The sequence below is a fragment of the Centroberyx gerrardi genome, chromosome 23 (genome assembly GCF_048128805.1).
Source record: "Centroberyx gerrardi isolate f3 chromosome 23, fCenGer3.hap1.cur.20231027, whole genome shotgun sequence".
NCBI lineage: Eukaryota > Metazoa > Chordata > Actinopteri > Beryciformes > Berycidae > Centroberyx > Centroberyx gerrardi.
Window position 1 is genome coordinate 3026336 of NC_136019.1, and position 11413 is coordinate 3037748.

Consider the following 11413-nt stretch of genomic DNA (forward strand, 5'->3'; position numbering starts at 1 on the left):
TAACCTTTATTTATCCGGGGAAGGTTGACATTCACACAGTCAAAGCACAATCTTCTGCCACAGTCTGGACTCTCAGCCTGTCCGAGGAGCTAAATCAGCATTTAAAACATCTTCTTAAAACCACTCTTATAGATTCGTAATTCTTTGTTCTTATTTATGATTCGCTAATTTTCATATTATCTCTTGTTTTTATGCAGGAGGAAAAACCAGAGTCCAACAACAGGAGCTGATGTGCAACCACAAAAAACAGTAAATCTCATCTTAACAAATCGTTTAGTCTGTTATTGAGTCATAAAATCCAAATTTTTCTTAAAACAAGTGAAGAAATCTGCCAATGGGGTTCAATAATTTCACTTGTTTCCAATGCAAATGAACTTGTTTTAATAATTTTGTCATTTCCTTGATTCTGACTTCAAGATACTGACACTCATTTCTAGAAAACTCCTGAAACAACTGAAGCTGCATTGGAAACAGGTGGAGTTATCTCACCATAAGATTTGAAGGCTGAATATGAGACTAAAGGACTTGTTAGGATGGATGTTTTTTACAGTCTAAAAAGTACAAAATGGATGGTCGCCGCACTAAAAGTCATGTTTATGCAGCTAGAAGATATTTAAAACACAACGTTTTGGGCCAAATGAAGCCTTCACCAGACAACATTCAGCAAGAAAATGCAGCAATATGTAAACGCCAAAGAAAATCATCTCCGATTTGCTGGTGTCAAGCCAGTCGCTACATAAACATGACTTTTAATGGAGAGTGTGGCAGCCGTCCATTTTCTATCTTGTTTTTATCGAATGTCTTTTCATGCTCTGTAAAGCGCTTTGTAAACTCTGGTTTTTGAAAATGCTGCTGTACAAAATCTTTATTATTGCTATTGCCTGTAGCTGCTCAGGAAATTCAGCCTCCGGTTGGGGAGCGGAGTCAGACGGTTGGTGCTGCAGCCTTGGAGGAGTTCAGTTTATTGCTCAAGGACACTTCGGCACAATGGATCGAACCCAGAGCCTCCGGTTGGGAGACGACCTCAATATCCGCTTCTCTGGAGCGAGTTCATTAAAGGAGAAACCCTGTTACTGTTCGACACAGCTGCTGGCAAAGTGCATCTTGCATTTCTGGGTCTATTTCATGAGTTCGGTGGTGTATTTTTCTCCTTGTCGTCACCTCCAGATGTTTCCAGCAGCTACAAAGGAGTTTGATATGAGGAAATGTTTCAGGATGTAAAACATCAGCGGTAAACGTCAGGTTTTGGTGTCAGTCCCTCAGAATCAAAGAGCGAGGGCTTCTTTCTAGAGTCGCCGTTTTTGCACCGAGAGACGTTCAACAATCATACAGGGAGAAATCCATCGGAGAAGAGGAGAGAGACCAGTTTCTCCACCCACAGGAGCAGGAGAGAGACCAGAATGCAATGCAGCAGAGAGACAGGTTGGGTTTTGAGTGAAGGGGAGACGACTCACTTTTTCTCAAGTGGAAAAACTCTCGCTCTACTATCACTATTGTTCTCTCCACCCACAGCTGAAAGTAAGTAAGTAAGTCCACGCTCCTCTAGAGGTTGTCACAAGGCATTCTGGGAAATGTAGGAAATCACTAACTGCAGTAGAAGTAGACGAGGCAGGTTGAGAAAAAGCGGGTTCACCAAAAAAAGTCAAATTACAACACTCCATCACAAAAGCAAACTTTACCAACCTTTGCCTACAGCTCTTTTAGACATCAGTGACTCTTCCTCCTCTATCATTTAACAACTCAGCTCAATACTGTGCTGTACTACTATATCACACTGCATGTCATTTAGTATCCAAAGTACCTTATAGTACCATGAAAGCATCAATTTGTAACATGGGTGGACCTGGATTCACAGTGGCTTTAACAAGAACTTTAACTGAACTCTGGGGATTTAAAAGTCTAAACTTGTAAAACTCAAAAGGCAAAATTAACTTGATAAGGTTTTTCCAGGACACAGGCAATCAGTGTGTGTGTGTCTGTGTGTGTGTGTGTGTGTGTGCGTGCGCGTGTGTGTGAAGTGTTTATTAATGATAGCCGGCGGTGAGGTAGACTTTGCATCCAATTTGCCTCACACTTTTCAGAACAACTAACGCTCCAGGCTATAATGATGTTACTGCACGGCACACCCAGCCCAACACACACACACACACACACACACACACACAAACACTCACTTACACTTACAAACGCTCACATGCACATGCACGTACTCACACACACAGACACATAGACAGACACGTACACACACACACCCAATACATCCTTTAGCAAGTTGTTGAGCTGCTACCTGCATGCTCATTGTATGACGTTAGCTAAATACCTAATACCTAATGTGTATGCTACTTTACACATACTGAATATTTTATTTATATCCACATGGAAACAGTAACTTGAATATAATAATAGGAACAAAGAACAACCTCAACAACGACGCCTTAGCAACATCACACATCAAGAAAACAAATGCTGTTTAAGGCCACAAAAACAGAACCTCCATATAGCTTATTTGACCTTATTCACACGGCGGCCATTTTGAACACTTGGGGTAGGAAACTCTACCAAGAAGACTGGCATAGCATGACTTAAACACATAAGTGAGGGCAAAATACAGATAAACTTAACTGTAATTTAGCGAGCAATCTTGAGAACGACAACCACAATGACTTTTTGAATTTAGCTAACTAACTAGCTAACTAGTTACCTAGTCCTACTGTTGTGGACCAAGATACACATCATACAAACATTTAGCATTGTAGGCTATAGGTTACGGTGACCAGACGTCCCGGTTTGTCCGGGATTGTCCCGGTTTCAAGATGGGTGTCCCGAGTCCCGACAAATATCTGTAAAACACTAAAATGTCCCGGTTTTCAACATTCACTACCTAATTGTCCCGGTTTTCACCACAATTAAAATAATAATAATAGTATTATACTTGTTTTCAGCGCTTACATAGACGTTTATCATGTTTTGTCCCGCTCATTATTACCTAACCCAATCAAAAAACATCAACAATGCACCACGCGTCTGAATTCAACACTGATTTGTCTGTATGTGTGTCAATCAATAATCAATGTGTCGTTGTCAAGGCTGTTGCTAGCCTATGACGCTTGTGGCTCTGTCTGACAGAATTTTGGAGACAAAACATAATTTTTCGTTTGCTGAGGCGCTGTCCATGGTGTTGAAAGGTGCAGTCACTAGGTGTGCTAAGCGCTGAAATAATTGTCCCCCATCCTGATGAAAACGCCTACGGTGCGTGCATAAGCGCATACATGTGCGCGTGCATGAACGTGCGGTACACTTAAAGACCCCATGAAACAGCATCATCACTTCCTTGATTTGATGTATTTCCTGTTGAAACAGGATGCGGGGGCGGGACATAACACAGGGAGGGATCATTCAAAAGTCTAAACCAATGGAATATCAGTTAGAGAGAGAAAGGCAGTTTGATTGGATGGGAGGAGCTGAGAGGTGGGACTATTACATTTTTGTATTATTTATTATTTAAAAAGTTTTATTGGTTGGAATTTTTATTTACGCCTCCTGGTACACGATGATGTCACCATTAAAGATACTCTGTTTACCAGGAAGTAAAAGTAATGGGAGTTCATTTCATGGGGACTTTAAGGGTCCCGGTTTGGGGGTTTGAAAATGTGGTCACCCTAATATAGGTTCATATTTGAATTAGATTTGTCCCATTTTTGCTAGCTACCAGAGTAGCTAGCTAGTAGCTTTCTAACTAGTAAGCTAACTTCCCTGCTAAATTCAAGCAGTTCTTGTTTATAGGGTTGCTAGCTAATTTTACAACTGTCAACCTCACTTCTGTGTTGAAGTAATGCTAGTTATATATGTGCCAGTCTTCCAGGGAGAGTTACCCTGAATGTTCAAGATGGCGGCTGTGTGAATAAGGTCAATAGGTCTGTGTCTGTACTGTACGGTATCCAACCTGATCTCACACAAATACTTGAAATGAACACGACTTGTTAACGCCAAGTTACGTGTCGGTGGCTCGTAAAGTGTTAAAACTCTGCGTTCCCGGCGTGAAACGGTTCCCTGAAGGAGACACGACTGTAAACAGGAAGTAGTGTCACATTGCAGCAGCTCATTGGACAGTCAGGGTGTTGTGGTCGGGTGCTGGATCGGTGATGAGTTTGACTTCAACCCCGGCGATGAGTTCAATTCCCAGCTTACGAAGGCGAGTGAAATTTTAATTTTTAGCTAAAGTTTTTCTTATTTAACCGACCAAAGCCTTTCCTAAACCTTAACCAAGTTGTTTTAGTTGCCTAAACTGAACCGTTAGCCAAACTTTAGCTGAAAATGTCCAATTTTGTCCAATTCACGACTTTTTATGAGATCATGTTGGTTTAATGGCTTCAGTCTGTACAGTGTGTGTGTGTGTAAACCGGCCTGAAAACATCCCTCTAAAGAAAAGCTCCTAAACAGCCACACTGCTTTATACCGCATTGCACCCCATTATTTATTTGTCCAGCCCCCTATTTATTTACTCATTTATTTATTTTGTTTCCAGCTGTGGTTTACGGGTTATTAAATTATCTATTCCCAGTGGCATGTTTAATGAAAAGTGTCTTGTGAATAAAATGCATTGTTATTGTTGTTGTTCTTCCTCAGGGCTGAAAACCATTTTCCCTCGGCTGCTAAACAGTCCAGCAGCACTTCACACCCCATCGCTTCTCCCCATTTATTTCATTTATTTGTTTGTGTGTTTATGTATTTATTATTTCATCCATTGTTTATTTATTAACCTATTTATTTGTTTATTTATTTACGTGCTTTTATTTACTTACTTTTAATGATCTGCTTTTAATGAGAAGTGTGTTATGAATAAATTGCATTCTTCTTCTTATTGGTATTTGGCCTCTCTCTCTCTCTCTCTCTCTCTCTCTCCCTCTCTCTCCCTCTCTCTCTCTCGTCTCTCGTCTTGTTCCCTCTCTCCTACCTCAGTCTATCCTTCTCATTCATGCTCTCTCTCTCTTTCTTACCTTTTGAATTCTCAATTCTTCCATTTTCTCTTTTTTTCTCCATCCCTCTGTCTCTCACACACACTTCTTTGCTTTTTCCTTCTCTCTCTCTTTTATTTTTCCTTTTTTTTTGCTTTCTTTCCTCTAGTTTTTATATGAAAATGTCACAGATTACTACTTTAAAGAATATCACAAGTCAAAGTCTTTCTTACTCTTCCTCCCTCTGGCTTCCTCCCTCTCTCTCTCTCTCTCTCTCTCTCTCTCTCTCTCTCTCTCTCTCTCTCTCTCTCTCTCTCTCCCTCTCTCTCCCTCTCTCTCTCTCTCTCTGACCCACACAAAGCCTTAGACAAATCCCAGCCATCACAGAAAAATAGCATATACCAGTTGACAGATGTTTGAGTCATCACTCCCAATGACCTACAGAAGGTAGGCAACACACACACACACACACACACACACACACACACGTACACACACATGCACGCAGGCATGCATGCACACATACACACAGGTCACCATTTCTGGATGCTGGAATGCATTTTCCAGGTCAAATGACTCACAGCACTGGAGTACAGAGATAGAAAAAGAGAGAGTGTGAGTGTGTGTGTGTGAGTGTGTGTGTGTGTGTGTGAGTGTGTAGGACAGCCATTTTAGGAAGAATTTGGTGACAGTATGTACTGTATCATGTTGCAAGTGCGTGTGGCTGTATTTCCCTCTTCTCTTTTTGTGTTTGTGTGTGTGAACTCGTGTCTGTATGTGTGTGTGTGTGTGTGTGTGTGTGTGTGTGTGTACAAACTTAACACATTACCTAAATAAGAAGTTGTGTTCATGTGTGTGTGTGTGTGTGTGTGTGTGTACAAACTTAACACATTACCTAAATGAGAAGTTGTGTTCGTGTGTGTGTGTGTGTGTGTGTGTGTGTACAAACTTAACACATTACCTAAATGAGAAGTTGTGTTCATGTGTGTGTGTGTGTGTGTGTGTGTGTGTGTACAAACTTAACACATTACCTAAATGAGAAGTTGCGTTCATGTGTGTGTGTGTGTGTGTGTGTACAAACTTAACACATTACCTAAATGAGAAGTTGTGTTCGTGTGTGTGTGTGTGTGTGTGTGTGTACAAACTTAACACATTACCTAAATGAGAAGTTGTGTTCATGTGTGTGTGTGTGTGTGTGTGTGTGTATAAAAGCTTACCGACAGCCAGGTTCGCTATGAAGAAGTTGGTGACGGTGCGAAGCGTCTTGAATCGGTAGATGACGTAGATAACCAGAGAATTACCCAGAACCCCCAGCACTATGATGGTGCTGTAGGCCAAGATCAACACCACCTGGAAACAACAACAACAACAACAACAGCAAAGTCAAGATTCACGATACAATTCGATACACAATATGGGGTTCATGATTCAATACAACCACGATTTGCTGTAATAAATAAAAGTTCAATGTCAACAAAGAAAAAAATAAAATAAAAAATAATAAAAAAAATAAAATGGAGCTGATATCACCATTCATTTTTCTGCCCCACGATACGTATTGTGATATTTTTGTATTGCGATATTTTGAATTTCGATATATACCATCCCATCCCTAAATACACTTATGATAATTACATAAAACCATTGAAAGCCACACTAATGAGCAGTTCCTTAAAGCGGGGTGTGGCAGGCAGGTTTCACTGCAGGTTTTACAGACTGAATCCTGAAGGTGTTGAGTAAAATCACATCCTCTCCTCCATCATATTTGTGGTGGAAAACACTGACTTTATCAAAAAGCCAAATCAGTCCAATATCAGTAAACCGATATATCAGCCTAAGCCTAGTGTCAGTGTGTCGTTCTAGCTGCGCCACACAGCGCTTTTATTTTGAAAGAGAAGCAGAAGTACCATATTCATCAATATGCACAAGTATAGCTTCGGTATTTTTCACTGTGTGCACAAATGTAAAGAAAAGCTGAGCTGAGACAAACAATACAGCCACAAACTACAGCCAGACTTTTAGATTCTTTAAAGCAGCCGCCCTTTGCCTTTGGAAAGAAATTCATACATAGGATCAACTTCACTATTTATATTTGTCTAAGAAACACATTTCAAGCATTTAAGCAGAAGCCTTTAGATCAGAATGGCTTTAAGAGAATGAAGAACATTTGACTGGTAGCATAGCTGAGGATGAACATGCAATCGAGAAATAAACATGATGGTTTTTGATCTTGCTTCCATCAGCCATGATGCAACTCAGCAGTGAAACTCAGCAGTGAAACTCAGCAGCTTTCATTGATTTCAAATGTCTGATGTCTGGAGGTTAATCTGCTGCTCGTCTCTCCACCTCCTGACCAAAATTACTAAATGCTTTTATTCCATCTTTTACTGGAAACAGCTAAAACAACCGCACTGGGGCAATGGAAGCATCCTTTGTATTGTGTGTGTGTGTGTGTGTGTGTGTGTGTGTGTGTGTGTGAGAGACACGTTATCAGCGTGTTACAGCGTGACATTATGTTCAGACAGCAGGCAAATCCGATTTGTTTTTCAAATCTAATCTTTAAGGCTGACTGTCCACATTGTAATTTTACGAGAGATCGGATTTGTGTGTTTTTGGATTTGTGACAGTTTAATCGCTCGCTGTCATTATGACGCCGGTCGTCATGGTAACGACTCAGGTCTCTCTCTCTGGCTCTGTCTCAAACAGCTAAAATGCCGCCTAATCAGGCAGCCTTCGGAGGCAGGGAGGCATCAAGTCATGTCTCAATCGAATATTTACAAAAAGCGCCGCCTGCTGAGCTGCCTCCAGCTGGGCGGGTGTTGAAGGCAGCATAGACGTATCCTTCGTTGATCAAGATATCCCACAATCCTGTGCGTCCGCTCCACTGCGCCGACAGAAAAAAACCAAATGGTGAGCAACAGCCCGGAGTTCGTGTAAGTTATTGTTATTTTTTTAACCTCTGATTTTTTTTCAAACGAGAAATAGACAGTTTAGTCACTGAATATCCATTCTCTTTTGATGTATAATGCTTATTTAAGAAATTTCGGATTCACTGAAAACAGACTATTTGAGGTTAGCCTATCTGTTATGTTAGCTTACTAAGCAGACCATTGAATTATAGCCTAAAAGCCCGTAAGTTATAGCCTAAACTGTTATTTATTTAAAACGCACTGATTGATTGTTGGTTAACCATTATTGAACTTCACTTCCATTTCAACAGACAGTAATTATGTTGTAGAAGTACTACTGCTACAACTAGTATTACTACCTCCATTACTAGGCTACTACTATTACTGCTACTACTGTTATTACTACCATTACAACTGCTATTACTCCTATAATAAAAAATAAAAAAATGACTTAAATAGTCATGGTCGCCCACGTGGTCCTGCAAGGCAGACAGCTGAGCAGCAGTTTGGTCTCTCAGGTCACTGCCACTGACTGTCTCTCCATCTCCTCCTTCCTCTTCGCCAGGTTCTCCGGCCTCCACCGGTAGGACGTCCCAATTGCTCACACAGATGTTGTGCAGAATTGTACAAGCCATGACAACATCAGGGAGGAAGTGGTGTCCACCTCCAGGGCGTGGAGGAAGACGGCCCTCCACCTGGTCTTCATCGTGCCGAACGCTAGCTCAAAGACAGAGCGAGCTCTAGCATGATGGGCATTGAACTTGTCAAGCAGGGTAAGTATTTATTTAAAATGGATTATCGCAAGCAATCCTTTCACATACTTTACTCACATATGGAAAAATAATTAATAAATTAAGAGTTGTGCCACTCCTCTGACTGGGTTTTTATAAGGTGTCACCAGGGAGATGGGCCTCTCCATGCAGGGATACCCTCCATCACCCAGAGGGAAGGCATCAATGGCACCCATCGACTTTTGTGTATATAGTTTATTGTATATTGTATATATATAACTATTATTGTATAACTATTGTGTATATATAGCTAGTATATATAGTTGCATTAGTGTAATTGTGTTTTGTTATGTAGATATGTAGTTATTTTTTATTGGTTATATATTTATGTTCAAATAAAGTACAAAAATCATAAAAACGGTTGATTATTTCATAGCAGAAACAGTACTTGAAATGTTTTTAGTAAAAGTAGAAATAGCCTATTAATTGCAGTATAACTACCAGTATAACTCAAGTGAAAGTCCTACATTTAAAACTGTAAGCAGGAAAAAAAAAGTATTGCAACCTAAGCAATGAAATGGTTATGAAGAGTAAACCTGGTAGTTGCTGAAGATTTGTCATTTGAATTGCATGTTAAATATTTAATTGTAGTTCTTGGGTATTACTTAAGTTAGTAAATGTTCTGTAATACTTTACACTATTGTGGTTGTTATAGTATTAACATTAGCTATTTTATTAAATCTATATGAAATTCAGATTTATACTGAATACTAACTCTGATTGGGGGAGAAAAGAGAGTGACATTGACAGAGAAGAGGGAGAAAAGTGTGTGTGTGTGTGTGTGTGTGTGTGTGTGTATGTGTGTGTATGTCCCATTTTATGTTATGGTACCATTTACCCACAATCCCCCTCAATATTAAGAACCCTCTGTTTATCCTATTTTAGCTGAAAGAGCCTCTCTCTCTCTCTCTCTCTCTCTTTCTCTCACACACACACACACACACACACACACACACACCGCACCCCATTTTCCACAGGCATCAAGATCAATTTCTCATAAATAAATGCTTCGGCTCAGATTTAAGCATAAAATTGCTGCTTGAGAGCCGTTTTAGAGATGAAGGTCGAGGGGGGGGAAAGCTGCTCGTCCGTCTTTACCTGGACGCTCAGCAGTTTGATGGGATCCTCTGGGAAGTTGACGCCCTCGAAGTCGACGGGCGGGGGCAGCAGGGAGGGGCCGGCCCCGGCGCTGGAGCCGTAGTCATGGTAACCGGGGTCGCCGGGGTCGTCGTCGGACGGGGCGAAGAGGCGGAGCTCGTCCTGCGAGGCGTTGGCTTGACTGATGGCTTCCATGTCCGATCATACGTCTCCAGCGGGCGACGCCATGTTACACACACACACACACACACACGGCCTGGTGAGAGGAGACACACACACACACACAAAGACACAAACTGGTGAGGAATACAGTCAAAACTGGAAGTAATAGAACAGTAAGGTTACAGAAGAAAGCTTATAAGTAGAGCTGCAACGATTAATCGATTAATCGATTAGTTGTCTATTTTGATAATCGATTAATCGGTTTGAGTAATTTTTTAAGAAAAATAAGTCAAAATTCTCTGATTCCAGCTTCTTAAATGTGAATATTTTCTGGTTTCTTTACTCCTCTGTGACAGTAAACTGAATATCTTTGGGTTGTGGACAAAACAAGACATTTGAGGACGTCATCTTGGGCTTTGGGAAACACTGATCGACATTTTTCACCATTTTCTGACATTTTATAGACCAAACAACTAATCGATTAATCGAGAAAATAATCGACAGATTAATCGACAATGAAAATAATCGTTAGTTGCAGCCCTACTTATAAGGCGGCAGCCACAGGTTGCAAGTTTGAATCCCGGGACTGACTGGCTGGCAAACTGCACGAATATCATAAACCCTCAAGCTGCCTTTGAGCAAGGCCTAAGTGCCTAAGTGCCGGTGTTTTTTAATGCATTTCTTACCGTCAACAAATCCTATGAAAATAACAAAATCAACAATGCGTTTGCTCTACTCCCGTTACTTTCTGACTTCCCACGTTCCGTTTTTAGCCGTCAACCCGGAAGTCATTGGCTCCAACTGTAAGATAAAAACCTTTAAATACAGCTCACAAAGACATAGTTTACATTTTAAAAATCGTTAACTGTTACCATGAAAAGTCAGACTGTTGTAGTTATTACCAAATCAAATTCAAATGGGAACAAATTCTTCATTACGCCGGGGACTATTTTCTGTGCTACGGAACTACTTTCCTGAGATCGCAAAGTGTTTACGGCCGGCTTATTAAGTTGTTTGAGGAAAAAGTCAGCCGGCCCGGTGCATCGTGATGATGAAATATGTTGCCCAGAGCAACGGCATGGCTCTTTGATGTGTTTTTAATCGTTTTTTTAATACAATGGAGTTCTATGGCTGCTGGGACATGAGGCTGCACTGGGCACCGGCTACATGGACGAGACTTGTTGGCAAAACAAAATCATTGTTGATTTTGTTATTTTCATAGGATTTGTTGACGGTAAGAAATGCATTAAAAAACACCGGCCTTATCCTTTAACCCCAGTTGTTCCAGTACAGACTGTGGTTGTACTGGGAAGCTCCCAGTGGCAAAGAGGCTGTGAGTATTCAGTTCTTCACAAGAGAAAAACACGTAGCACAAAGATGAAAGAGATGATACCAAATGCTAATAACCAAGAGTTATTAGCATTTACTTATTTAGTTATTACTTTTACTGAAGGAGATTTTTACACCAGTACTTTTACTTATAGGACATTCTAGTACT

The 11413-nt window shown here is 40.7% G+C and overlaps 1 protein-coding gene across 1 annotated transcript in view; it reads right to left on the reverse strand.

The window, feature by feature from the left end:
- Window positions 1-9948, reverse strand: part of npy2rl (neuropeptide Y receptor Y2, like) — a 29542-nt gene extending 19594 nt beyond the window's left edge. Inside the window, exons 1-2 of the mRNA XM_078291846.1 lie at window positions 9754-9948; window positions 6173-6305 (exon numbers count right to left, since the gene is read on the reverse strand). Coding sequence (XP_078147972.1) covers window positions 6173-6305; window positions 9754-9948 — 328 coding nt within the window. The remainder of the gene's footprint in view (window positions 1-6172; window positions 6306-9753) is intronic.
- Window positions 9949-11413: the final 1465 nt, after the last annotated feature.